Source organism: Penicillium malachiteum, assembly GCF_028827825.1.
Source record: "Penicillium malachiteum strain IBT 17515 chromosome Unknown utg000003l:1.0-4950554.0:1.0-4952489.0, whole genome shotgun sequence".
In the NCBI taxonomy this organism is placed as follows: Eukaryota; Fungi; Ascomycota; class Eurotiomycetes; order Eurotiales; family Aspergillaceae; genus Penicillium; species Penicillium malachiteum.
Window position 1 is genome coordinate 1,269,717 of NW_026643096.1, and position 27,446 is coordinate 1,297,162.

At 47.1% G+C, this 27,446-nt stretch overlaps 9 protein-coding genes across 9 annotated transcripts; 3 read left to right on the forward strand and 6 right to left on the reverse strand.

Annotated features, from left to right (window-relative positions):
• Nucleotides 1–160: 160 nt before the first annotated feature.
• On the reverse strand, nt 161–1,698 carry N7483_006815 (SUN domain-containing protein; the record flags this gene model as incomplete). The annotated part of the gene is made up of 2 exons (XM_057090252.1): nt 161–1,279; nt 1,369–1,698. The coding sequence occupies 2 exons, from the start codon at nt 1,696–1,698 to the stop codon at nt 161–163; spliced, it is 1,449 nt and encodes a 482-aa protein (XP_056944993.1).
• Nucleotides 1,699–3,014: 1,316 nt separating this feature from the next.
• ppm1 (protein C-terminal leucine carboxyl O-methyltransferase ppm1) lies at nt 3,015–4,205 on the reverse strand (the record flags this gene model as incomplete). Its single annotated transcript, XM_057090253.1, has 2 exons — nt 3,015–3,886; nt 3,953–4,205. 2 exons carry the CDS (start codon nt 4,203–4,205, stop codon nt 3,015–3,017), a joined length of 1,125 nt encoding a protein of 374 aa, XP_056944994.1.
• A 506-nt stretch (nt 4,206–4,711) lies between these two features.
• N7483_006817 (uncharacterized protein) lies at nt 4,712–5,805 on the reverse strand (the record flags this gene model as incomplete). The annotated part of the gene is made up of 2 exons (XM_057090254.1): nt 4,712–5,300; nt 5,369–5,805. The coding sequence occupies 2 exons, from the start codon at nt 5,803–5,805 to the stop codon at nt 4,712–4,714; spliced, it is 1,026 nt and encodes a 341-aa protein (XP_056944995.1).
• A 941-nt stretch (nt 5,806–6,746) lies between these two features.
• Nucleotides 6,747–12,268, reverse strand: N7483_006818 (ubiquitin-protein ligase RKR1; the record flags this gene model as incomplete). The annotated part of the gene is made up of 9 exons (XM_057090255.1): nt 6,747–7,268; nt 7,329–7,628; nt 7,680–8,053; nt 8,108–8,521; nt 8,576–9,420; nt 9,480–11,205; nt 11,265–11,658; nt 11,715–11,991; nt 12,084–12,268. 9 exons carry the CDS (start codon nt 12,266–12,268, stop codon nt 6,747–6,749), a joined length of 5,037 nt encoding a protein of 1,678 aa, XP_056944996.1.
• Nucleotides 12,269–12,363: 95 nt separating this feature from the next.
• N7483_006819 (TFIIH/NER complex ATP-dependent 5'-3' DNA helicase subunit RAD3) lies at nt 12,364–14,922 on the forward strand (the record flags this gene model as incomplete). Its single annotated transcript, XM_057090256.1, has 4 exons — nt 12,364–12,380; nt 12,449–12,905; nt 12,953–13,069; nt 13,132–14,922. 4 exons carry the CDS (start codon nt 12,364–12,366, stop codon nt 14,920–14,922), a joined length of 2,382 nt encoding a protein of 793 aa, XP_056944997.1.
• A 687-nt stretch (nt 14,923–15,609) lies between these two features.
• On the forward strand, nt 15,610–17,390 carry N7483_006820 (Zn(II)2Cys6 transcription factor domain-containing protein; the record flags this gene model as incomplete). The annotated part of the gene is made up of 4 exons (XM_057090257.1): nt 15,610–15,669; nt 15,761–16,294; nt 16,347–16,490; nt 16,551–17,390. 4 exons carry the CDS (start codon nt 15,610–15,612, stop codon nt 17,388–17,390), a joined length of 1,578 nt encoding a protein of 525 aa, XP_056944998.1.
• Nucleotides 17,391–17,837: 447 nt separating this feature from the next.
• Nucleotides 17,838–18,933, reverse strand: N7483_006821 (uncharacterized protein; the record flags this gene model as incomplete). Its single annotated transcript, XM_057090258.1, has 2 exons — nt 17,838–18,426; nt 18,656–18,933. The coding sequence occupies 2 exons, from the start codon at nt 18,931–18,933 to the stop codon at nt 17,838–17,840; spliced, it is 867 nt and encodes a 288-aa protein (XP_056944999.1).
• An 836-nt stretch (nt 18,934–19,769) lies between these two features.
• Nucleotides 19,770–21,533, forward strand: N7483_006822 (FAD-binding oxidoreductase; the record flags this gene model as incomplete). The annotated part of the gene is made up of 1 exon (XM_057090259.1): nt 19,770–21,533. One exon carries the CDS (start codon nt 19,770–19,772, stop codon nt 21,531–21,533), a length of 1,764 nt encoding a protein of 587 aa, XP_056945000.1.
• Nucleotides 21,534–22,100: 567 nt separating this feature from the next.
• Nucleotides 22,101–27,372, reverse strand: N7483_006823 (DNA-directed RNA polymerase I core subunit RPA190; the record flags this gene model as incomplete). Its single annotated transcript, XM_057090260.1, has 5 exons — nt 22,101–23,738; nt 23,809–25,292; nt 25,345–26,552; nt 26,612–27,148; nt 27,188–27,372. 5 exons carry the CDS (start codon nt 27,370–27,372, stop codon nt 22,101–22,103), a joined length of 5,052 nt encoding a protein of 1,683 aa, XP_056945001.1.
• Between the last annotated feature and the right edge of the window lie 74 nt (nt 27,373–27,446).

Here is a 27,446-nt window from a genome sequence, read left to right on the forward strand (position 1 = left end):
GAAGAAATAGTGTAATAGGGTATGCAGAAATGGAAAAGATAAAAAGGTGCAGAAAGAATCGAAGAAAGGTATGCATGCCTGCACTAGGGACATGAGATAAGGTGAAGAGATATCACCTCGCACTCTTGGTAAATGGGGCACCTGACTATTTGAGACGGGTTTAGAATTGAATGGCCAGAGCAACGACAGCGCCGAAGACCATGCTGATCATGGAGATAACAGCGCTAGAGGCACCATTGGCTGTGGTGGAAGTCGAGGCGGGCGAGGCACTACCAGTGGCAGATCCAGTCGAAGAGATCTCGGCATCGCCACTTGGGTTGAACACTTGTGGGCGGTATGTGTAGCTTCCAGGGCTGGACATGGGAAGCTTGATGCTCGAGTAGCGGAAAGAGGTGGGAGTAGCGGTAAAGGTAGGGGCATATGTATGAGTAGAGGTTGAGGAGGCTGAAGAAGTAGGAGTAGCAGTGGAGGTGCTAGAGGTAGTAGGAGTTTCAGTGGTGCTGGTAGTAGTCGGTGTTGAAGTAGGAGTGGAGGTAGAAGTCGAGGTTGAGATTGAGGTTGAGCTGCTGGTACTGGTGCTAGTGCTGATAATGGTACTGGAGGGGGCAACGGTGCTGGTGGGAACGGAAACAGTCTCGCTGAAACTAGAGTCACTAGAGTCACTGCCACCCAGCTCAAAGACAACGATGTTTGCCTTGGAGCCGTTGGAAGCAGTTACGACACACCCGGTAGCACCACCGGCGCCAGTGAAAACATCAGGAGCGCTCATCTCATTAACACCCATGGTGGATGGGTCGATACGGCAAGGAAGACCTTCGCAGTCGTCACCATCGCACTCAATTTCGATACCGAACTCGGGCTTGACATCACGGAACGGGGTGGTGGGTTCCAGGTAAATAGGGTTCCAACCAATCTTGACGTAGGTGTTGCCCTCGCCATCAGTGTTAGCACCGGCAGTGTAAGGAGACCAGTTACCGACAGGATTATCACTGGTTCCCCAGATACAACCTTCCTCGACGCTGATACCGGGAGCATTGATATAGAACTGAGCAGCGGTAGAGCACCAGTATGACATTCCAGGAACAGCAAGAGTAGCAAGTTCCTCGACCAGGGTTGGGATCAGCATGGCCTCATTTCCAGGCAGCACGGTCTGACAGAAAGAGACAGCCTGGCTAGCCTTGTTGATGGCGGAGACGAATCCGGTACCATCTTCACAGTAGGGTTTGCTTGGGAATGGCTTCTGAATATCGCCATTTTCGTCACAGTATAGGCCGCCATTCTAAAGATCGTCAGCTGTCAGGGAGGATTCTCCTTGCATATGTCATTGCATCTTATTGCATATGACACATTCGCTAGTAGAAAACTTACCATAGACATAGGGTAACTGTAAGAAGTAGCTTCAGGGTCCCACTGCATTGAGACTTGACCAGGAGGGCAAGCATAGGGACAGTAGTTGCCAGGCTCACAGGGCTGGTTAGGGCTCATAGCCCATCCTGCATTCTGCTCACTGGGAGTGACAGCAATCAATCCGGCATCACTAGGGAACTCGCACTGTCCACTCTTCTTCTGGAGGATCGTATTCTCTGGGACTGTACGAGGTTCATGGTGGCCATGGTAATGTCCATGGTGGGCGGCTTCGACGCTTGCAAAGAGAGCGACAAGTGCAACGGCACGGGCGGAAGAAATCTCAAACTTCATAGTGAATGTGGGAATTAAAAAAGAGCGAATGAATAAGAAGTTGGATCAAACGAATGACTAGGGCAACGAAGGCCGCTGGGACAAGGACACAATGCTCGCAAAGTATGAAGGTCAAGGGAAAGGAAACCAGACGGGGGGAAACTCAAGCAGAAAAGGGGATCACACCATCCAATACGGAATACTAGATTCAGGGTCCAAACACTCCCACGGGGCCAAGAACCCTGAACTCCCCTGGACCCTCTTGTAGATCTCCTCCCCAATAAGAGACCATTTGGGTCCAAATACGGAGAAACGAGCCCCCTGATTCGAGATCAATAGTTATATTTACACTAATATTTTAGTGCTTTTTTAGTGTCAAAACTAGACCAATCATATGTATAATTATGCGGGGTCCCCCGATGGTTCTTGCTTGGCAAGTGGAGATTAACACATGAAAGAACGTATTTTATAATGTTTATAATGTGCAGAATACGGAGATAATGGCTTATTATAACAAGCTTTTGTTCAGGGGAGATATCATCAATTGACATACATGATAAAGCTGATGATGAAAGATGCTCATACCCCAGAAATACTAGTACCCCGGACCCCTTTCATCCTATATGTTCTAGAAGAATTCCCAACATTCTCAGATACTCTACTATACACATTTTGTATCATTCTATATCATCGCTAATCACAATTAAACCCACCGGAGTTGTCCTTATCGACACAGTCTAGACCTGCTGATCCCACGGACTGATTTTCAATGCTCATATTCAAGTTTTCGGGAGTCCCGTAACCCGTTGCCCCTTTTACCGCACGAGCGTAGATCTCGGGAACAAGAAGATATGAGAATTCCTTCCAAGAGTAAGTTGCTAGTACTTTTCAATATACGGAGTAGTATTCGAACTACTAGCAGTAGCTTGTGGACATGACAACCTTGGAATGGCTCCATAATTGCTACTAGCTCCTCGCATTGTTTTAAGGTCATAGACCGTTATCTATCTCCTATGTATGTCAGCAGCTCTAACCAGATGAGCGGCCTATCTCTCTAGATGTCTCCTTGCGTCTGAAAAATCTATACAGAGTAAATAGCTTGAGTCAAAAAGCCGTTGCATGACACCTTATCTTTGGTGGGGAAGTCCTTTCGACTCCGGAGTACCTGCAAGGGCGTTGATTTTTTGCAGCATGGCGCATGTCCAGGTGCATTGACCCACCCATATTGATCCTATGTATGCGGTGAGTATAATTGAGCGGCAATCTCGACTAAAAGGTTATAATATTTATCTATGAACCGAATCTCAAGATATAGACCAACGTTAGATATCCAGAACTCATTCACCAGGCTGAGCCGGCAGCGTGGTCCACCCACTGAAAGCCGCAGTATCATCCCCTTCCCTCCATCCCCATGCAATGCAATAATGACTTGCCAAAAGCTGCCATTCTTCCATCTCATCCAGCATCTCAAGACGAGAGACTCGCTCTTTCTCTTCTTCGTCTACCCAACGATTCCAAATGAACTCGATATCAGCGACCGCTTGACCGCTAGTAAATCCTTGTCCGCGCAGTCGTTCCCGCTGTGCCTCCAAAGTAGCGTATTTATGTAGAGTCTGAAGTTGAATACCTCGCGTTGCAAGATTCGATACCATCGTTCGACCAAAGGCGTCGTTTGGTCGGATCGGTTCGTATAGCACCAATCCAAGCGGAGCGGTTTGCGGACCAAGGAGACGTTCAGTGAAGAATGAGACTACCTCTGTCGCCTCCGTTGGCGATAAGTATATGAGACAGCATTCTGAGATCAGAAGCGTGGGTAGGGTGATATCAACATGTGGAAGTAGCTCTGACGGAGAACTACTCGATGACAGGGAGCGTAGATCGAGGGGGTATAGATGGTAGGAGCTTGTATGGAGAGCATCGCCAGCTTCCGATACGATAACATCGTTACTAGAAGACTCGATACCTAATGCTCGTTGGAGGAGGGGTGTGGTTCGAATCGCGCGGATCTTTGCAGTGGTGTTGACAGCGAAATCGAGTTCATGGTAGATGAGATTGGAAGGCTGGCGCGAACTGAACAGGCGAAGGACACGGGTATCTGAGCCCGCACCAAGTGAAATGATCTGTTTTCTTTGTGTCGTGCCGTCCTGCGAAGGTGAACCCAGGAAACGGTCGACGAGTTGATCGATAGCGGTGGTGCGAACGTACGTTCCTAGCAAAAAAACTGCTGTTAGCTCCCTGAGCTCCGACGCGAGGGTCCTTCGGGTTCAATACACACCTCGATTGATGATTGGTAGTCTCCTTGTTGCATTCTCAGGCGCCGTCAAGGCTTTCGCAAACGGGTCGCCCAAATAGCCCAGCTCGACGGCGCTCAGGCGGGAGACACTGGCGTCATTATCGGTGCCCTGCACAACACGGTCCTTGCCGCTTGTGCGTGTACCATGACTATCCTCGACTCCGCGGAGGCCTCCACGGCCTCGACCACGTCCTCTGCGGAGTGTGCTTAAGTTTGGAATATGCGGTGCGGCCATGAAGGGCGTACCGAGGAGACGTGGAGGAAGCTCGTAAAGCTCGTGAAGCTCGGACGCGGTGGGGTTCACCCTCTTACCCCCACGTAAATAGTCCCGCTAGAACTGGCCAAGTGGTGGAGATTAGGAACTATGCGATCTTGGAATTTCGGAAATTCCCAAAATCCATACATATTTGAGTATCTCTCTAATGTTAACACGCCGGATTGATCGCCTTGAAAATACTCACCGATTTCCAAGGTTCCAGGGTAGTTTATGCCAGAAAATTCAGGCATCAAAGTCAGAATTTACTAACTAGGTGTAAATACGGATTGAAGCTTGGAAGACAAGAGAAATAATATTTAATAGAAGGCTTGTACTCTCCCCTAAATGAGAGTTATTAACAAGCATCAACTTGAAGTTAGCACGGACGAGCTTGAAAAGTCGCGGAGCTTGACGAATGAACCCTCATCTGAAGCAACATTCCCAATATCTAACCCGGCATTTGTACACACATGTGCAGATGGTCACTAGTAGTCTTGAGTCGAAACTTCCAGCCATCTCAATGCCCAGTCAGTAATATTCAATTCTTCGGATGAAGTGCCATCAGCATTCCGCTTGAATGCATAGTGCAGGACGGAAGCGATTTTAGCCCCCTGCATCGCTATGGAACGGACCTCCTGCTGGCGTATAGGATCGACTATCTGACATTGAGCCCAGAACTCAGCCCAGAAAGCATCAATAAGCCTTTGACGGCAGGTATAAGTGTGCCATTCTCCGATGCCCATGTAGCCAGTTGCTAATATAAGAGTTCCTAGCTCCATGCCAAACGGAAGTACCTTGGCTAAGGACCAATCGACGAGACCTGTGATTTCAAAAGTCTCCTCATTAACAAGAATATTTGTCTGAGAAATATCATTGTGCGTCAGAACTTGTGGGTAGGTTTGCTGAAAGAGGACTGGGAGGCTGCGTTGAAGCTCGAGGATTGTTGCGTCCGGTAGTACAGACTCGAAATGGGTTGACTTGACTTTCGTAAGTTGACGATGAATTTCCTCCTGGGTACCATTTTGGACTTGAAAGTCAACTGGCTGAGGGCTTGACCAGCACCGAGCGAAATATCTGGACAGGTAATCAATAATACGCCATTTTGTTAAATAGCTAAATTGATAAATAACACAATAAGCTACCTGGCCAAATCTTTGAAAAAGCGAAGGTGTTTAGCCTTCTCTTCTGGTTTCATCTCAAGCTTGGAGCCGAATGCTTCTAGGCAGGTGATGCCTTGCAGGTATGGCATTGTGTAGACAAGAAGAGATGGGTTTGAATTAGGCATTTCACCATGGAATGAGGCTTCCGGTACAAAGTCGCCGTGTATTGATTTCGCTAGTTGTGTTATGGCTGTATCCAGAGTGGACCAGACTTCTCGTAAAGATACGATTAGATTTCGCGGTTCTCTTGGGCAATCTGTGCAAAGAACGGTGTAGCTCAACGAACCCGGAACACCAACGGCCTCGATCGAGCCACCGGAAATCTTATGAGCGTATTCGTCGCATTCTAGCTGTTTGGTAGATTGCCGTCTTTCAAAGAACTGGTCTATTTCTTGTTCTTTCCACGATAACTCTGTCATGATTTCGGGAATCCTTCAGGGGGTCGTGGGTCATAAGGTTAAGACGTCTTTTGCTGCGGACCAAAGGTGGAGAAGAGGCTGAAATCACGTGTTGTTGTTATCCACAGTAGACCCACATACATTAGGTATACGGTATACCTAGTTACACTTGAACACCTCAAGATATGTAGATATGTATGTAGGATACAAAGTATGTACTACTACTAGGTAGGTAGTAATAATATAATCATTTAAAATAATTGACTATTTAGAAATTTTGAAGGTAAATTTTTTTTTCTTTTCTGATATCTAAATATATGGATTGTAGTAATAATAATACATAGTACGGAGTAGAGAGAGTCGACCATTCAAGGAACCAGAGCTCCCATATATTTGAGTAAAAAGCTCCCCAGGTATGGATTCTGCTCTGCTGGCCTAGTAGTCAGCGGCCTGCGACCCAACCGGGGACAAAGGTATTGAAATCGAGGTGGGTCGGGCCGCTTTTCGGTGGCAGAGATAATACTAGCGAGTGGGTGGGATTTCTGGCTACGGTCAGGGACATTTATTTTTTTGAATTTTGAATTTTTTTATCGATCATACTTTCAGCTTTTCTCTTTCTATTGCAACTCTCAAATCCTTAAAATAAAAATAATTGAGGGAGATGGAAAGGATTATGTGTTGAGGATGGATGTATCAAGTGAGAGATGTTGAGGCTATTCACGCATTTCTGATTTTCAAGGTCCTGGGTTCGATTCCTGACCTTGCTGGATTTCTTTTTTTTTCTTGTAGGAGGTCTGCATCGTATCGCGTGTAAGCTGGAAGTAAAATGAGCTACTTGGTGATATTTATGAAATACCTCACTCGCAACCAGTATGTAACTTAAGGTTTGATAGAGAACAGAAGACATTGTTTCTATGAATTTTAAGGATATCCAGTCGCACCTATCTATCCATTTTTCACGCTCAAACATATACAAAGTTATTACGGCACAACGGGCAGGTGCTCTGGTTGCTGCTCTTGAACCATCGGAACAAGCAAACAGAGTGGAAGGTGTTCTTGCAAGTGGCGCATCGCTTATTCGGCGTCTGCATATCGGTCGAGATAACCGAGTAGCAGATAGCACACTCACTCTGTCCCTTCAGAGCACCCTGCACGTTTCGCCGGAATGCCAACAAACCATCCACCAGGTTTCCATTGGCGAACATAATCACACCTTGGATTGTGAGCAGCCAGCTCTTCCATTTCTTTTCGTCAACCAAGACACGACTGCGGCCAACCACGACGGCGGAGTGAAGAGGGTATGCTGGGGGAAGGGAAATAGAAATTGAAACAGGGGGGGATTCTTCATCCACTGGAATGCTGGCAATGACTTCTGCTGTTCGCGGAGACATCTTCACAGATAGGGCTCGCTCTTCGTTGGGATCCTGTGTGGCAGCCCACTCGGTAACGCCTCGAATTGCGTCGTCGGCCACCAATGGTGAGATCTAATGATAAAATTAGTTATGTTTGCTTGTCATAACGGAGCATGTTGAGGTTTCACTTACATATCTCTCTGTCCAGGTTTCCACTGGCCCCTTGATTCGTTTCTGTGTATCAATCCACCAGTTCTTGGTCATATTCGCCAAGTGCCTCAAACACAGGTAGTATAGATGCACTAGGAGCCACTGTGTTTCCTTCTCGGCATTTTCCGAGTTGTCCGGCTCAAAAGACTGGATCTCAAGCTTGGACGCGTCAACAAGCTTACCCTGTGACTTTTCAAGGAATTTGAACATGAACTCGAGCAGCGGAATCAAGACGTTGTTCTCCTTGATGTTTGTCGCATAGTGCTCTTGTACCGGAATAGACTGGTGGAGTTGTAAGTAAAATATCATATAGTTTGAGAGGTGGGTACATACAGCATTAGAAAAGTGGTCGAATACCACTTTCCAGCTAAGAAGATATGACCTCACACTGGTCCACATCTTGTCATCTCCAAACGAAGTTGAAACCGTATTCATTGTCGGCGTCTCGAGCAATAGAGATATTAACTCGTCGGGCAGGCTAACCGATGTCTTTGACAGAGCAACATCGAATGATACCTGTTCTTGAGCTTGAGGGATATAACGATGAAGAATTGTGTAGGCTGTTCGTTGAACGGAGCGGCTGTGAGCAGTGAGGAGATGGAAGACACCACTGACGTCTTCGATGTTACCAATTGGGATGGTATTGATCAAGCGACATAGAAGTTCAACCGCGATATCTCGAGGCTGGTGGAATGTGGTCGAGGCATCTATCGAGTGTAAGTAAATCGTGCCTCCAGAAGCTCCAGGACTATAAGACTTACCGAATTTCGCAATGGTGGAGACCAATTCATTAGAAAGGCGGGTCTTATGCTCCAGCCAAACGTCTTGAAGGTCATCATTGCTGTCACCTTCAGCCATCTTTTTAAAGCGAGCAAAAAGTCGGAAAGAGGACACAAGCACAGCAAGGCCGTCTTCGCCTCCTTTTACCTCGCGGAAAACAAAACTCAAGGTCTCGGTAATGTCTTCCCAGTGTGAGCCATAGATTTCAGCAAGTCCAGGAAGAATGAAAACTAGTGTTTGCAAGATCTCTGCTCTGAGTCCAAGAGACGTCATCTCTGACTTAAGGCAGTCGATGAGATTTTTGGTAAGGAAGACCAATCGTTGAGTAGGAATGGCCGAAACCACATCTTCTTCGCCACAAAGTAAGATGTTCAGAAGCGCGAGCTTTCGAAGTCCTGTATTTGTTTAGTATCCAGATATTTCAAAGCTGATTTTATTCCAAGACTTACCCTGTGAAGAAGGATCTTCGGGCTTAAGGCCCGTTGAATCGGCGACTAATTCATTGCAGATTCGGGTTCCCACGGAATTGGCTAAAATGGAGCTTCGTAGCACAGAAAACCATGCTGCTGAGCGTATTCCATTGGCACTCCGTGATTCCCGGCAAATCTTGGCAACGTCTTCAGGTGACTTGTGAGCTTGGAGTGACTCCGCCGATGTCATCAATTTGACAAAAGACTGTCCCACGCGATAGTCCACAGGAGACGTTCCATTGAGCTCTTCTAGCTTCCTCTCCCAGAAAGATATGAGATATGAGCACACTGTGAACTCAGGTAAAGATTTCAGCGGTCCATTGGTAGAGATCCAATTGCTGATCAATCTGCGTCCATCAAACACAAGCTCCATATACTCCTCTCGTTGATCCGCGAGCTCAAGGCCCGAAATCCCGTTACAGTTCTCAATGCTCAAGTCATCATCGATCAATTGAATGACTAAAGGCAAGAAGTAAATGACGACTTCAAAGTCCGCACTTTCCAACTTCATTGTGGTATCGATTTTCGACAAGACTTTGATGGTGAAGGCTGCCAGGCGGAACGCAACAGTGCAGCGATTGGAATCACGAGGAACCTCAAGCCACAATGTCTTCAATGTTTCTGAAAGTTCTCGTTCCGTCAAATTAACAATTCCCATAAGGGGACTTGTTATTGTTGTTGAGGGTCTAGGTGGAAGTTGAAGGAAAGGGGCCATTGCTTTCTCCCAGACATTGGAATCAGGCAAGATATCTTTGAGTGTGTAATCTCCATCTTCCTTGATGCCTTCAATCAAATCGTTCGTGATTGCAAGAAGAGCCTCGATACTAGTACAAAATATTAGTGGGAGTAAAATCTAGAATCAGAATGTGACAGCATCACTCACGATAAGGATTCCTCTGTTGCGTTGCTGAGCTCATGACGTAAAATCTCGATCTTAGAGGCAGTGCTTGAATCACCAACAACTGTTTCCTTGAAGGACCTAATCAGAGACTCGGTCAAGGTAGCTACCTCTTCCGAAGGCGACTCGGTGAGGTACAGGAGTTTTCCGGTCAACTTTGAGCCATTGGGTCCATTCTGAAAGTCCTTGATAGCAGAGGGAACGGTCTTCCCAAGATGAGATAGACCATGCAATACATCCAAAATATTCTCTTCCTGGGATAGAATGTCAACAATAGATAGGAATATCTTATCCATTAATTGGCCCCGAGAAGTTTGATTTTGAAGGACAGATGCGATGATCTGCCAGTGAGAAGAGCTTCCCCGGCAGGCCTTATCTAAGGCACGCATCACGAGCAAAGTGAGCTTGGTTTGATCTCCCAGCTCGTTGAAATCAAGGTTGGAAAGCAGGGTTTGTAGGATATGTGCATTCGACTGCTCCGGCTCGAGATCCATGGCCCTTTCAACCACATTATCGAAACTGGAAGCAAACCCATCCCACTCCCGACATTCCATAACAATGGCAATGAGTCGATCGCCTGATGGTGAAAAGAGAAGCTCCGATACATCATTCTGTACAAATTTGAGAAGATCTTGGGATCCCTTCGCAGCGGAAGGCATATTGCGGACACATTCCTCCACAACGCCAGCAGCTCCATACGGCTTTCCTTTACGAGAACGGACCACTTCAAGACAGTTTTCAAGAAGAGATAAGTTTGATGATTCAAAGATGCTCTGGGCTTGGTTTTCACAATGTGCGTCCGTGACTCTTGAAAGAACTGCAGGCTCTAAACTGAGGAAACGTCGAGCCTCGGCGCACACTGCGTCTTGGGAGGAGCGGAAGTCTTTTGACTGTTCAGGTGATGATAGCTTCACGGCTTCCAGTAAGTTGTTTGACAACTTTGTCCACAGCGGCTCAAGCTGGTGGCTCTGTTCATGAGAAATGACAGTAAGGAGAAAATCGCTGCAAATCTCCTGCGCAGACGGCGATGGAAGTGACCACTGGGTCATTTCGATGTCAGGTCGCACATACTGTGCAACTAAGGGGGACATCCTTTTCTCGACAAATTCCGCTCTTTGGTCCTGAGGCATGAGAATTCCCAGCCACGCCGCAACCCGAATATAGGTTTTCCATCCAGTAATCAGATTCTGACGTGGCTCCTCTCTTGAGTTGAGACCCGCTTGAAAAGCTTCTGTCAGGGCCGATGCGCTAGATAATTTTACTGTCTCATCGGTTGAGGTTTTATCGGCTCCAGCGAGGACCTCTCGTGGGATTAAACGAAGCAGCTTGTCCAGGTTGGACCAGAAGTTTGCAAGACCTCCCTCTGAGCCTTTCTGAATATATTGGCGCAGTCTTTTGGACGCCGAAGTCTTTGAGGTATAGTCATCTGTCCAGACCTGTGGTCTTGATGCAGTCAGAATGAGCAAGGACTCAGATAGCTCAGAAGCAGAACCAAGCTGCGAAATGGAGAGTGCCTTTCCAATGATTGCCGAGCTAATCAATTTCCAATCAATCCAAGCAGGCTCTCTTGAGACAGCTGATCGTAAAACAATGTAAACAGACCGTCGTACAAAGGGGTCCTCGTGACTGCAAAAAGCCCAGAGAGACTTGCTACCTAGCAAATTCTCAATTTCAGCTATATTGCGCTGAAGATCGTCATCTGGTGAATTTCCTATGTTTTTCGGGATTAGTTCTGCTTTGGTGTTCTAATGTATGAAGAGATGAAGGTACCTAAGATCCGGTTGAAGAGCATCAATGCAGCTCCAACAACGCGCGAGTATTTCGCTTCCGCATCATCCCGCTTGACTGTTCGCTCATCGCTCAGAGTCAAGGGTGTTTGGTGAAGAAGGACATCGTCGATAAAATCCAATGTAGAGCTCTGGTAGATCTTCCATACGTTGCTTCTCTTCTCTTCTGTTGAGAAGACAGTAGTAAATGATTCTAGGGCGGAACGTTGAACTGGCCGGTCATTATCATAAATGCCTGCAAGCCATGCACCTATGACCCGGGAAAGATGAGGCAATATTCTCTTGCCTACTAGCCCGGAGATTGAGCCTTGTAGAACGTGAGATAGCTGCCTTACCCTTCTTGAAAGATCAATTGAAGCTCTGGGGTAAATTTTGACCTTTGGATACAAATTAGTCACACGTTAGAGATATAAATGACCAAGTATATACATACCCAGGCATCCAAGAAGCCATCATCTAATGTTCCCTTCTTCTGTTGAACTGTGGAAATATGGTCCTTGAGTTCCTCAAGAGCTTTTGTTCGTGTGATTTCATCCTTTTTGAGCAAATTCTTGAATGCAATAACCAATCGTTGGTCAAAGATGCGTGAAAGATCCGGGGGTTCGGCAATGTACGTCAGTGAAGACGGTTCACGTCCATCACTTCCAAATGTACCTGAGAAGCCTCCAAATGATCCAAAGCCCCCCAGCAGCAGCTCTACTGCTGGAAGCCTGTGACTTGAACTTTTTGCTCATGTGGGGTATGAGGTCAGCGGGAATAGTGGGGGAAAGTGATTTGGAGTTGAATAAAGCTGGACCGGCACGACTCCAATGAGGGAATATGAGGCTGGTCCAAGACTAAAAGTTTGGAGCAATAAGTTCCAGATCCGCAATGTCTCTGAATCACAATGGTGAGTTGGGAAGAAAGTAGAGGATTTTGAAATTGAATAGTTTGATAAGCAAATTCACTGCGGACTCCCGATAGGGAAATCACGTGGTCTTGTGTCATTGCTAGAGAAATGATCTGAGCTGCGGACTTAAGCTTCTCTCGGCGGTCACTTCTTTTTCTTACCTTGCCTCTGCGCTCCGGGGATATCAGTCGCCATGAGGTTCTTTATTGAGTATGCTACAATATTTCATCATTTTCGTGTCATTTTCGCCTTTCTTTACCTAATTTCTTCTCAAATAGTGATCTTCCGGTGCTGTTCCCGTATCCGCGTATCTACCCCGAGCAATATGCGTACATGTGCGATCTCAAGAAGACCCTCGATGCAGGGGGTCACTGTGTGCTGGAAATGCCTTCAGGCACAGGAAAAACCGTTTCTCTGCTCTCTTTGATCGTCGCCTACCAGCAACACTACCCAGAGCATAGAAAGCTTATCTATTGTTCACGAACAATGTCCGAGATCGAAAAAGCTTTGGCAGAGCTGAAATCCTTGATGCAATATCGTACACAGGAGCTGGGCTTTGAGGAGGAATTTCGAGGCCTGGGCTTGACGAGTCGAAAGAATCTCTGTCTTCATCCGTCTGTGAAACGGGAGAAGAGTGGTAGTGTTGTGGATGCTAGGTGCCGAAGCTTGACAGCTGGGTTTGTCAAAGAGAAGAAAGAGCGCGGTGAAGACGTGGATCTTTGCATATATCATGATGTATGTGCTGAACTATCTGCGATTCTTACGCTGTCTAATCCATCTAGAACCTCGATCTTCTCGAACCGCATAATCTCATCCCCCCAGGCGTGTTCACCCTTGACAATCTCTTGCAATACGGCGAAGAACATAAACAATGTCCGTACTTTTCTGCTCGTCGCATGGTACGTCCAATTTGATAAGTGACCCTAGAAAAATACTCATGAACTAATGCGATACATGATAGATGCCATGGTGCAACGTGATTATCTACTCCTACCATTACCTCCTCGATCCAAAAATCGCTGAAAGAGTGTCCCGAGAACTCTCCAAGGACTGCATTGTCGTCTTTGACGAGGCCCACAACATCGACAACGTCTGTATTGAATCTCTCAGCATCGACATCAGCCAGGACTCCCTTCGGAAAGCTACCAGAGGCGCCAACAATCTCGAACGCAGGATCGAAGAGATGAAAAGCACAGATGCTGAGAAGCTTCAAAGCGAATATTCAAAATTAGTGGAAGGATTGCAGCAGGCAGAACAAGCCCGAGAGGAGGACCAATTCATTTCAAATCCAGTTCTGCCGGATGACCTTCTGAAGGAGGCGGTTCCTGGAAATATTCGCCGTGCCGAGCATTTCGTATCTTTCCTGAAGAGATTTATTGAATATCTCAAGACTCGAATGAAGGTGACGCACACCATCTCGGAGACCCCGCCTTCTTTCCTAACCCACTTGAAAGATCTCACCTATATTGAGCGCAAACCTCTGAGATTCTGTGCGGAGCGGCTGACCTCTCTTGTGCGAACGCTTGAGCTCATGAACATTGAGGATTACCAACCACTTCAGGAAGTGGCAACCTTCGCGACACTTGTCGCAACTTATGACAAAGGTTTTGTTTTGATCCTTGAGCCGTTCGAATCAGAAACAGCCACTGTGCCAAACCCGATCCTTCATTTCACGTGTCTGGATGCCGCTATTGCAATCAAGCCTGTATTCGACCGCTTCAGCTCTGTAGTCATTACTTCGGGAACATTGTCCCCGTTGGAGATGTACCCGAAGATGCTGGGCTTTACTGCCGTCATGCAAGAATCATATAGCATGACGCTAGCACGTCGCTCGTTCTTGCCTATGGTTGTCACCCGAGGCTCCGATCAGGCTCAGGTCTCATCATCTTTTAGCATTCGTAACGACCCTGGTGTGGTGCGAAACTACGGATCGCTTCTCACAGAGTTCGCACGTATCACACCAGATGGTATTGTGGTCTTCTTCCCTTCATACCTTTACATGGAGTCCATTATCAGTATGTGGCAAGGCATGGGTATCTTGGATCAAATTTGGAATTTCAAGTTGATCATGGTTGAAACACCCGATGCACAAGAATCCGCACTTGCCTTGGAGACCTATCGAACGGCTTGCTGCAATGGTCGCGGAGCAATCATGTTCTGTGTCGCTCGAGGAAAAGTCTCGGAAGGTATCGATTTTGATCACCATTATGGTCGAGCTGTGTTGTGTATTGGTGTCCCATTCCAATACACCGAGTCTCGTATTCTCAAAGCTCGCCTGGAGTTCCTGCGCGAAAACTACCGTATCCGAGAGAATGATTTCCTCTCATTCGATGCTATGCGACATGCCGCTCAATGTTTGGGTCGTGTCTTGCGTGGCAAGGATGATTATGGAGTCATGGTGTTGGCAGATCGCCGATTTGAACGGAAGCGCAATCAACTTCCCAAATGGATCAACCAAGCGATGCTGGACAGCGAGACCAACCTCAGTACAGATATGGCTGTCTCAAATGCGAAAAACTTCTTGCGCACTATGGCGCAACCTTTCAAGGCTCGGGATCAAGAAGGTATTTCTACCTGGAGCTTAGCTGATATCGAAAATCATGAGGCCAAGCGCAAGGCTAAAGAGGGTATGGCGGAGCAGGACCTCACCAACGGTCATAAAATGGACGGTGTTGTGACAACCGCGGTCGAAGTCGTGGATGAGTTCGATGACGATATTGATGAAGACCTCGCGATGCTCGATGCGCAGTAAGCTCTTTGAATATTTCTCTGGCCTTGAATTTTTCACGTTTTCCCCTTCTTTTTTTCTTTCTATGGTACGTAATAACGGCGTTCTTGGGTTCTGGTACTAATCAACAGGCGTTTGTGTTTTACTGTATAATAGGGCATAAAAACTACATAGCATGGATGGCGTTAATTGGATTTGAAGAAAATATTAAGATTGATTCCGGCCCCCAAATTCATGGCTTTGAACCGATATCAATTACTCCGGTCTACAGTGATGTCTTGAAGACTAACCATACTCGGGCCATAGTCCCTGCATTTAGCTACCCAATGCCAGTGGAGCTCCTTGATGACGATAAGACATGGATGAATCGATGCCCAGGTGGCCCCGATGGATCCATTATTGCTGAGTCAGATCGAAACACCTTCCCAATCGGGACAGGCCAGACTAAGCCATATTGAGAGGTCATATGCAGGGCTCAATCTATACATACTCCACATCTCCCTCTCTTAAGCTTCGATCCATTCCATCGAAATACTTACCCAAACCGATTCCCACCTTCTCATTTATATTGCTCAAAAGCTTGAACCTTTCTGAATTCGTCATACCTGAACCAGGGGGTCGTCATAGTGGGACGACTCATCGTTGACTTCTTCTGGACAGGGTCAATTGATCTTGAATTCGATCTATTTTTATCTTTTTCTATTTGCTTGCATGGTTTATCGAGGCAAGCCAAGTGCTGCTTGTGAGAGATGTCGGTCAAGACGATTGAAGGTATGTTGGACCCACATAGCGCTCTCTCCTTTGAGGGGTGTACAGCCGCATCCTAGAAAGGCCAAGGACAGGGATTGACGTAGCTCAATAGTGCGACCAAAGTATACCGTCATGCTGCGCATGTATCAGGGCCAAAGTGGAATGTCCTGGATATCGAAACCGCCTTGATTTAAGCTTCCGGGACCAGAATGAGGAGGTAATCAGTCGGGCTCAACGCGCCGCAAGGAAGAAACGGCCTGTTGCGATCACTCCTCCAAGCACGGAAGCGTCTTTCTCGTCTAGGGCTTTGAGCTTTTCTCCGACAATCAATAATTTGGATTACCCGGCACAAGATCTAGCGAAAGGTTATTTCTTTTCTCATTACATTACTGGTGGCCTCTCAAAGGGGCATATGGCTTACCTCGTGCCTCTGATTACCGATCCCGCCAATGGAGCGGTGAATTCTGCGCTGAATGCGGTTGGGCTGGCCGCTTTGTCCAATATTCGACTATCACCTCAAATGATGTTGAAAGCGCGACATGAGTACACCAAGGCGTTATCGGAGACCAACAAGGCATTGGCTAACATCACGATGTCAAAGAGGGATGACACTCTGGCCGCAGTGGTCTTGTTAGGCATGTTTGAGGTGGGTCTGACCTATAAATATGAAAGCTTAGCTGTGTGCTAACTCAATCCAGTGTCTGACTTGTTCCGATGGTTCCTTCATTGACCGTTGGATGAAACATATGGAGGGTGCGACCAGATTGATAGAATTCCGGGGCGTTGATCAATTGACCCGGAAGGAAGGATTGGACTTGTTTACCCAGTTACGTGCACAAATTGTAAGTCTCATCTCCTGGTGAGAAAAAAAAAAGCCGGCCTATTTTAACAATTGACTGCAGCATATTGGCAAGATCTACCAAGAAAAATACAGTTCGCCGCTCCTTTTCACCTTGTCTGAGAAAGCAAAGGAATACCGAGACCCAAATGATCATATTATTGATGAACTAGGCCTGGAAGTCATCCGCTTGAGTAATTTCTGCGCTTCAATGAAGGACGGAAGCGTTACAGATCCTGGCGAGATTATTCGTGCGGCCTTGACCATCGATGCGAATCTCACATCACTTTTCATTACGGTCCCAGCTTCTTGGAACTACAGAATAGTCAAGGTTCCTATCTTCAACGGGGAAGCCATCACTCGAGCCGTCTGGGGAGATAGTTACCATATCTATGAGAATCTTGCAGCAAGCAGCATGTGGAATAACTACCGCTCCGCCCGAATTCTCGTCCACGAATTGATCATCGACACCGTGAAGCGCCTTGATGCATTCACATCGGAAGAGACCCATCGTCGGCAACAACGTGCGTTGGCGAGTCAAAGCCGACTTATTGCCCATCAATTGGTGGAAGATATATGTTCCAGTGTACCCTTTAATCTTGGTGCAGGATCAGAAACTAATGATGGCAATGATATTGAGGCTTCCGCCCCATTTCAGGTGACAGCAGCAGGGGGGTTCAGTCTGATGTGGCCTTTATTGATTGCTGCTAACTCCGGACTCGCGTGTCAGGAGCTTCGTCAGTGGATTATGAACTGCCTGGATAAGATCGGTCATTCTATGGGCATCAATCAAGCATTAGCTATGGCTCAAGTCTTGCGGCGAGGAATGAGCTCCCGAGCATTATCACTGGAAGAGAGTGCTACAACCATCAGCGACTGCTACAGTGGAGTTGTAGAGGATTAGATAGATTACGATATCATGTTTGGATGACTTAAATTTTTAATTCGGCGGTTGAAGTTGGCACCTGGGCATTATAATGAAAATTAGAGCTAATTGGCATTGATTGAGAGGGAAAAATTAAGGATGACCATCCATCTGAAACAGAGTGTTCTATTTTCAAGTAATAATATTCTGAGTTTCGCGTTTCTTCAAGTTCGTAAACAATCACATTAATACTAATTTTAATATCGTCTCCAATGCCAACAACCTTAAAAACAGTTCAAACAAAAAGAATCCACCATCGTAACTAACACCTTGCGCCTATTTCCATCTATATCGCACCCGGGAAAACATTCAATCTTGCCAGTGCCTCTCAAACACTGGTAACTGCAGCACTCCGAAGTTGGGACCACTCGCAGATTCAGCTACTTCGTCGAGCTTCACCACTACCTCCAGGCCGGGGCCATATCCCTACTTGGCGTAGTAGGCACTTCGAGCTCCAGCCTGAGCAAAGTAAGCATCCTGATTCTCAGTGCGACCGTCTTCCAATGCATGAACATCCGGCGCAACAATTCCACCTCCAACAGCACGATCAATACTAGATTGAGGTGTGATAACACCCAAAACAGTATACATCAGAACAACCAGGAACTCCTCAATAGTAGCCATCCCCAGCTGAACGCTTGGATCACCATCGATCAACGAAAACTTCGCATCGTGACCAAAGTCACTGATCAAGCTGTACAGCAAGCGAACTGCAATCAAGGGCAATGCAAAGAAGACACAGATGTAGATACGTTGTTGACTTGGCTGCATCTCACGGAGATCTTTCACCGTGATGACGAAAAGTAGGCAGGTGATAACATAAATCATGAGGAAAATTATGATCGCTGCTTGGGTTTCTTTCTTGCCTCCTGCATGGTCGGATACGTTCGATGAAGCTTGGTCACTTCCGCCGCTGATTGCTAGAATCAAGGCAATCAAGGCGGGAAGATGAAGGATTTGAACAATTTTGCTGCGACGAGATATGGCAGTCGCTCGTTTGGAGAAGATTGAGATGCTGTGATGGACATGGTTAGCATTTAAAGGGTTCAAAAAGGACTCCAGATACCCCAGTAGTAAGATGAGAATTTGAACTTACATTCTACCAACAATAGGTAGAAAACCCAGCACCTCTACTATGAGATTACTTTTGGAGTTTGGATCCGATGGGACATGTTGAGTTGTTTCATCGAAGCTGTATAAAGGTTAGAAATTGACCACATGTGCATGATTTGAGGAATACTTACATTCTTTTCAAAAGTCCCAAAGTTGAAAGAAGTAGAGGAGAGAGACCGACACTTTGTAGAATGAGAGCCCATTCTTTATCGTTTGCGTTGTCTGGATGATTGGTGCTTAGGATTTCCATGATGGCACCAGCAATGCGGATTACACCAAAGATAGAAAGATAGATCCATCCCAACTGCTTATGGAATCCATGACGAAGAACGACAAGGATGGTAACTAGAGTGACAGGTATGTATATGACCAACTCTGCAATGGCGATGTGCTCTGAAGTAACAGCCATTGATGATCGGTATAGGCGTTAAGGTGTTGAAGAACCTGCAAATGAATAGATAATGTGAAGTGATGGAAATAATCGTGTAGAGAAAAAGGTTCAAGTTATGATCGGTCTTGATCTCTATTTTATAATAATTTAGTCGCTACTTGAGATTCGGACTAAGTCAAGGCGAAGTCTAACACTATACTATACTCTAGAACTGCGCAGGTGGCTGAGTGCTAACCGAGCTACATTCCCGAACTGGTTTTGGAAAGGAAAATAAGCCAGTGAGTTACGGAGTAATCCGTACTCAAAATCTATGATAGCCTAGAATTTAATAAATTTTACGCTGTTATTCAAGGGTTCAGGATGATGATAGTTTAAGCCCTATGCACTAAGTGTTGAACCCTTGAAACGGGAAGTGATAAGCACTGTCCCGATTAGGAAAGGGTTTCGATGCCCTGCAGATTTCCTTTGCATATACGATCACCACAAAAAGCTTCAAAAGCCACAACCTTGGAAAAGCTTAGACTTTGCTTGTGTTCAATTTTTCTAAATCTGATTTGTTGACTATTTTCGCATACGGTTTCTCCGTGGCGCCTCGTACTGGATTCCTTCTATGGAATGCTTATGTCGCAGACTCCGAGTCGCAGCGATGATCTTCAATCCTTCCAAGGTTCCAACCAGGAAGTTGTCACGGTTGATGACATGCCAGTAGCCAGATTCTGGAGCTGATTCTCACAAATATTATTTAAAGGGACTGGAAGCCAGGATAAAATAAATCTCAAGATCCAGCACAGCTTTCTCCATCATTGCGCCAAATATCATTATTGCCGAAGTGAGACATTTCAATTTGGCACAAAATGGCCAGCTCTATTTCTTCGATCCTTCTCCTCTCTCTTGGTCTAGCTGCATCTGCCACTGCTGCTAGTTACGATTGCCGACCAGGTCAAAAATGTTGGCCCTCTTTAAGCCAATGGCAGCAATTGAACACCAGTGTTGATGGTAATCTCCATCAAACTATTCCCATTGCTGCTTCTTGCTACAAAAGCTCGGCTCATTATGATCCGAAGGCTTGTGAAGTCGTCGAGGATTACTACGGAGATAGTATTATTCGCGGTGAACACTTCGGGCAGACCTACTGGCTCAATTGGGAGACCTGTCAGAGTTCTGGATGTACGCTTCTGGAATCTGATCCGACTGAGACCACCTATGCCAATTGCTCAATTGGTCGCTTGGCTTCATACTATGTCGACGTTCGTGATCCATCGCATATTTCTGCTGCGCTCAAGTTTGCAACGACGCACAACATCCGTCTTAGTGTGAAGAATACAGGTCATGACTTCTACGGAAGGTCCTCTGTTCCGAATACACTTGCTATCTGGACGAAGAACCTCGATAACCTCACATTTTACTCCAATTTCACAGCTCATGATTGTCCTGCATCGAACAGTCAAAACGTTGGAGAGCTTGACGCTGGAGTTGTTGCTCAGGATGCATACCGCTTCTTTAATAGCCACGGGATGGATATTATGGGAGGCTATGAAGAGTCTGTAGGCCTTGCTGGCGGATTTGCTCAAGGTGGTGGTGTTGGGTCTTTTACAACAACTTACGGTCTCATGGCTGACAACGCTGTGGAGTTTGAAGTTGTCACTGCCGACGGAGAGTTACGTGTCATCAACCAGTGCAATGATCCTGACTTATTCTGGGCCATGCGAGGTGGTGGAGGTGGTACCTATGCGGTTCTCACAAAGTATCGCGTGCAGCTTTTTCCATCCTTGCCCATCCACACATACACCTTCACTGCAAACTTCACCAATGCTACACCCGAGACCAATGCGACAGAGAATGTTGCCTTGCGTGAGATTCTCACAGAACATGCCCAGAGACAGATTGGCTGGTCTTCTCAACTGATCACAGGTCAGATCGAATACTTTCCTGAAAAACTTGCCGTCAGTTTGGTACTAGTATATGGCGACAATGGATCAAAACTGAAGGCTGCTACTGCAGACTTTGACAAGTATCTCAGCAATCGCACAGATCTTTCTGTATCAGAGAACGGATATAATTCATACACCAATTATGCTCAATACTTGTCAGTGACTGCGGCCGACGCCAAAGTCACCGAGCCATCTGGAATATTTTCGCTTTTGTCTTCGCGATTGATACCCACCAAGGTATTCACTGATCCGAAAACCATCGATGAGCTAGTGGAAGGTGTGCTGCAGGGGATTGCAACAGCCAGAAGTCTTCTCGACCTCAGCGGTACCCAGATTGTCTGTGAGACTCCTCTGACCAATGCAAACGCCGACGAATCATCAGCTGTTAACCCAGCTTGGCGGGACGCCCTTTGGCATGTCATCCATGTTGGCGAATGGCTCGAGCCAATGGATGATAGCTTGTTGAAATCCACTGCTGAAGGCATTCTGCACACGGTGGACCCTTTGAAGGCGCTGAGTCCTGGTGGAGGTGCCTATCTGAACGAAGCAAGTTACCTGGAGCCAGATTGGGAACAGACTTATTTTGGTTCTTTCTATGATCGGCTTTTGGAGGTGAAGAACCAATATGATCCCACTCATATATTTGATTGTTGGAAATGTGTTGGATGGAGAGGAGAGTCTGAGTGAGTGTCTTCGCTGTGTTATTTCGTCCTCGTGATAAAATTAGAAATATGCTAACGAACCTTTTAGTCCATTTTACTCCTGCTACGCGTGAGTCCGACTGCAAACTTGGGGTTCCAGCTGCAGCTCGAAATCATGGACTAGTATGTGCCCAGGTGGGTTTCTTGGATACAACACCTGGAAGCTGCATGGCTAGGACGAACTGAAATAAAGGGATGTGCATGGATAGATGTGCCATACTTAAGACTTTGTACTTGAAATCAAAGATTCAAAGTCTCTACGGAGTCAGTGTTGATAATACATACTAGTAGAATAATACCTAGTCCTGGCGAAGAGGTTGAGAACTCTATTTAACTAAAATAAAGATATGCTTATATGAACAGGGACACGCACTTTTGTGTTTCCGCTGAACAGAACTCCAGATCATCGACACGTCAAGATGGCACAAAATGGCAAACATAGCGGAAAATAAAACAAGTAAAGAGACAGGGAGGATACAAGATTTTGCGAGGAATATACACATGCATAAATGAAAGTAACATAAGAGAAACCATACTCCCAGTATTATATCATCTATGCAACAGGGGCAAGGATGTCAAAGGCACCGGTTCCAACGGTACCAGAACGACCAACGACAATTCTGGCACTGGGGCCCTTCAGGTTCTCAACATCTCTCTCAAGAACAGCCTCCTTGAGAGCACCGACTGTAGTCTCGAAAGACATACGAGCAAACGCAGAGGTGGAATCCTTGACCAGGCCGTTACGGCTGAAGGCCTTGAATCCACCAGACTGAGTCATCACATCACCGATCAGGTTCAAGTGACGGTTGTCGACGGAGATACTGTGACCCTTGAAAACTGCGTCCATTTCACGAACGATGGTGGCACGGGCAGCCTCAACACCGTAGTAGTGGAGCATATCGTGGATAGAGTTACAGTAGATGGAGTGTGGCTTGATGATATCCTGGTAATCACGCATAGCGAGCAAGTTGACACCATCGGTGAGGACGGTGGCAGGCTCATCCTTGGAAGCATCAGCCTCAATAAAGACACAGTTTCCGAGGCTAGGGATGGACTGAATCACTGCGTGATTCGCGGCAGCCTCAACCAGTGGGAGGAGCAGAAGCTTGGGGGTCTCAATGTCGTACTGCAACTGAATAGAACATGATGTTCCCTTCTTGGGGTCGAACTTGAACTTGGTGATTTCCTCGAACTTGCTCTTGACATCATCCTCACGGTTGTTGCTGTCCTCCTCGTCGTCTGAGTCCTCTTCTGAGTCGTCGGCGTCGCGCATTTCGACGTCAGTCGCGGACTTTGGTTTCTTGGTCTTGGCATCTTCATCATCATCATCATCATCTGACTGCTCATCCTGCCGCCTGATGATATCCTGCTCATCGTCATCGGGTCCTTCATAAGAAACCTGGTTACTGCGGTTCTGGTTTCCACGGGATCGCTTGGCATCATCCTCATCATCTTCATTATCGTCGTCAGCAGGTTCGTCCTCGCGGTCAGGACCACTGGGTCCTTCGTAAACCCTGCCAACAGAGACACCAATCTCGGGAGCAGCGGCAGATGCCTTCGTTCCAGACTTATCCTCATTTCGCTTCTTGAGCTCAGCCCTTGTAAGCTTTGAGAGACGGGGAATGAACTTGTTCTGCAAGGCGTTCTGAACATCCTTAACCATGATAGCATACTCCTTGGTGTAATCCTCAGCAGGGAAGAAGCTGATGTCGATGTCATAGATCTTCGCCCTGGCGTGGCCGATACCCGCACCAATTCGCTCCTTCACTTGAACCTTATCCACGACCTCAGCAATGGTGAGCTTGCTAATAGCCTTGGCAAACTTCTCTCCATCCTCCTTTGGAATCTCCTCATTCAGGAGGAGAGTCATAGTAGGTGTCATGATCGAAGCACTGGCAGTCATGACAATTTCACGAAGTCGGGGAATACCCAGTGTGACGTTCTTTGCGGAGTGACCAGCCAAATGGAAGGTGTTCAATGTCATCTGTGTTGAAGGCTCACCAACAGACTGACCAGCCATAATACCGACTGCCTCACCGGGGTCGATGATAGACTTCATGTACTTCATGTTCATGATAGCGTCGAATGTCTTCTTCGGGAACTTCTTCTTGAAGCCATCCACCAGCTTCTGAACTCCCTCGAGATCCTTCTTCTTTTCCTTGAAGAGGTTGTCGGGGTTGTCATCGGTATACTGTAGATCAAACGGATATTAGCGTAAACTCTGGACTCGAACTGCAGAAATATAATAAAGCATTCCATACCTTCTTCAGCGCCTGGGCAAATGCCTCAGACGTACTGCCCAGGTTACCTCCAGGGTGATACTTAGACAGAACAGGATCCATAGCGTCAATCTTTCCGGTTTTGCGCACCTTCCTCATGGCATCCTTGTGCCAGTTGGAGACCTCGTCCTTGGCCAGGGCATTGTAGGATGAAGATTGAACTTGCTCCAAAATAGACTCGTGGTTTTCAGCAAGGAATCCGAAATCGTTGAGATGAACCTGCTTGGTGATGTCCAGACCATCCTCACCATACAAGAACTGAATCATGGATCCATCTGACGCTTCACGAACAGACGAGTCGTACTCAGCTCTCAATCCCTCCATACCCTTAATCAAACAACGCTGCAGATAACCAGATCGAGATGTCTTGACAGCGGTATCGATCAAACCCTCACGACCGGCCATGGCGTGGAAGTAGTACTCTTGAGGCTTGATACCGGTCAAGAAACGACCAGAAACGTAACCACCAGCGATGGGATGAGTTTCAAAGGCACGGAAAGATGGCAATGTTTTACCACTGATCATGACTGGTACACGACGACCTTCCAGAACTTGTTGTCCCAGGTTGCAGGAAATCAGGTTGGCATTGACACCGGAACCCTTGGCACCAGAAATTGTCATAGACTGCATTTGATTCCATGGGAAAGGCTTGGCAAGACCAGCGGGGAGACAGGCCTTGGTGATTTCAGAGGAAAGCTGGGCAGAGCGGGCGTTGAAAACGCTATCAAGGCCACCTTGCTTTGCATCATCACGAAGAACATCTTCAAGTCGGCGATTCAATTCGTCCTCTTGGTCCGACAGGGAAGTCTTCTCCAGTGTCACGTATTTCAAAGCCACCTCGCGACCCATTTGAGCTGCGGTGGCCAACTTCTCCTTACGCATGCGATCACCTTCCTTGGTCAATCGAAGATCGTCAATACCGCAAGTAAACGCCCGCATGTTCAAGAATCGAGTGAGAAGGCGACCGAGAATACTCATCAGCTTTCCAGCAATGGTGTGGCCATAAACTTCATGAATGGCATCGATCAGACCACCAGCAGTCGGACCAAGCTGCTTCTTATCGAGAATACCACACAGGAACTCTCCGTCTTTGAAGATGACATCACCCTCCTCGCTACCCTCGCCCCAGCGGCTGGCAGGAGTAGATGACTTACTCTTCAGAGTAAGACCAGCGCGCTCTGGGGGCTGGATGTTCTTGAGAATTGTTGTAATCACCTGCTTTCCAGTCCATAGATACTTGGGCTTAACAAACGCAGGTGCCACTAGTTGAATGCGATCGCTGACAATGTGTGAGTTTTCGGGTCTCAAACAATTGTAGAGGAGTTGGTGATAATCCTCCTCATCAAAGAAGCTATCACGGCAAGTAAACCATGTTCCCATGGAGATGTGATCTTGAATCAGACCTCGAAGAGGTTTACCGGACGTAGCAACCAAATACTGATGATCAGCATCAGCAAGCATCCGGGCTTCGGCTTGAGCAAGCTCATTTTTGGGGGAAATGCATGTTCATCTCGTCACCATCGAAATCGGCGTTGTAAGTGTTACAGTTGGCGTAGTGCATGCGAATAGTTCGCTCATTAGGCAGCACACGAGCCTTGTGACCCATGATAGAGGGCTTGTGAAGTGTAGGCTGACGGTTCATCAGAACATAGTCACCGGTGGTGAGGTGACGATAGACCTTCTTGTTTTTCGATCCCTTTTGACGCCAGTTTGACGGTGCCAGCAGTTGGTTTGCAAGCGCTGTGCGTTCATCTAGACTCTTGAACTTGAGGTTGACAACCTGTCCATTCTCATTTTCAATCGCGGAAGCACCGGGATACTTGTCAGGACCGTTGATAACGGCCTCCTTCAACTCCCAAAAATTGTGCTGTGTCACGGGCTCCGGGAAGGTCAGCTTCCTGGCGAAGACAAGAGGCACACCAATTTCATTGGTCTCAAGGTTAGGATCGGGCGAAATGACACTACGGGCAGCAAAGTTGACACGCTTTCCCATCATGTTCTTTCGGAACAATCCTTCCTTCTTTTCAAGAAGCTGCTTAATACCGTTGGGCAATGACGCAATGGCCGATCCGGTGACAGAAGTTCGCTCTTTATCAATCAGTCCGTTGACATGGTCTTGCAGGACGATAATTGACGAGAGTAAATCGCCATAAGTTCGTTTGCGGATCACAGTCCGCTCTTCGTCATTCTCGTTCTGGATCTCCTTGCTGATCTGATTGATCTGGTCGCACTGCTTAAGAATAGCGTTGAAGGAAGTGTTCTGCTGCGCCTCCATGATCTCACCTGGGCCTTGTTGGGCGGCTGGTCGGTACTTGTTAGGGGGGACCATGAGGCTCTTGATGAAGAACATGTCAGCATTGACAACAACCGCTCCCTTTGGAACGGGTTGACCATTATAGACCAGTTGCAAGACTTCGCCGTCCTTGGCGAAGAGCAGCTTTATGCAGCTGTAAACCTCGACGGAGCTCATGAACTCCTGTCCAACCCCGGTTTGGGCTGCAACAGCAGTACTACGACGGATTTCTTCTTCGGCACCATGTGTCTCTGAGACTACGCTCTCGGAGCGTGTACCATTGAGTTCGGCGGTTGCCTTCTTTTCAGAATCAAGCAGAACCAGAGCATTGGGCGCCTGGAATCCACCGTGTAACATGGCCAATTTAGACTTCTCGGGGAGGGCTTTCTTGAAAATCTTGTTGTAACGATCCTTTCGGAATGCGGGAGAAATACTTGAACTCAATGTTAGCCGACAAGCAAAATAGAGAGCGAAGAATGATTGGTGACATACCCGCTGCAGTTAGAGCACTTCCGGTAGCTGTTGATCTCCTTCAGGAAAGTCTTTACCAGCTCGCGCCTCTGCTCTGCTGCAATTGGATTCTTGTGGCCAGACATTAATAAACCATCCAGTCGTCCGTCCTTCTGGGCCTTTCGGATGGAACGTTCAACGTATTCGGTACGCTTGTCCATGATGCTTTCTTCATCTTCTTCCTCGTCGGCAGAATCATCGGCATTGCCCTTTCCACCCTTTGTTGGCGCTCCCTTGGGGGATCCCATTGAGTCAACAACAGCAACTTCATCAACAAGTCCATACTGGAGAAGGCGCAGCTTGCAGGTGTATAGGTTCACATGCGAACGAGACATTTGCAGGCGATGGCAGTACACACATTGGGCCCGGAGAAGGCGGTAGATGTGGTCAAAGAAGGTAACGTTGTAGAGGGCAACCGGAAGTTCAATGTGGCCGGCATGGCCGGTACAAGACCAAGAATTTTGACGACATGTAGTACAGCTGATCGAGGCGAATTTTTCCTCCCAAATTAGACACGAGCTGATAATATGATAGGAAGCGTATCATGCGAACACTTACATATGATCACCCCATGCGCCCATAGCAGGGTCATAGAGACCACCAGGAACTGGATTGTTAAAAGAATCCAAAGTTGGAGTATTGTGAATTCTTTTCACTGATAGCTTTTTAATTTCTTCATCGGAGTAGACGTCAAATCCAACCCCGGCAATGCTCGAGGCGACTGGGCGCGAAAAGGTCGCCATTGTGTCCTGTAGCTCAGTGGAGCAACAGAAAACGCTGGCGCTGCGAAATCGTCTTGGAGGAGCAGTCTCCAATG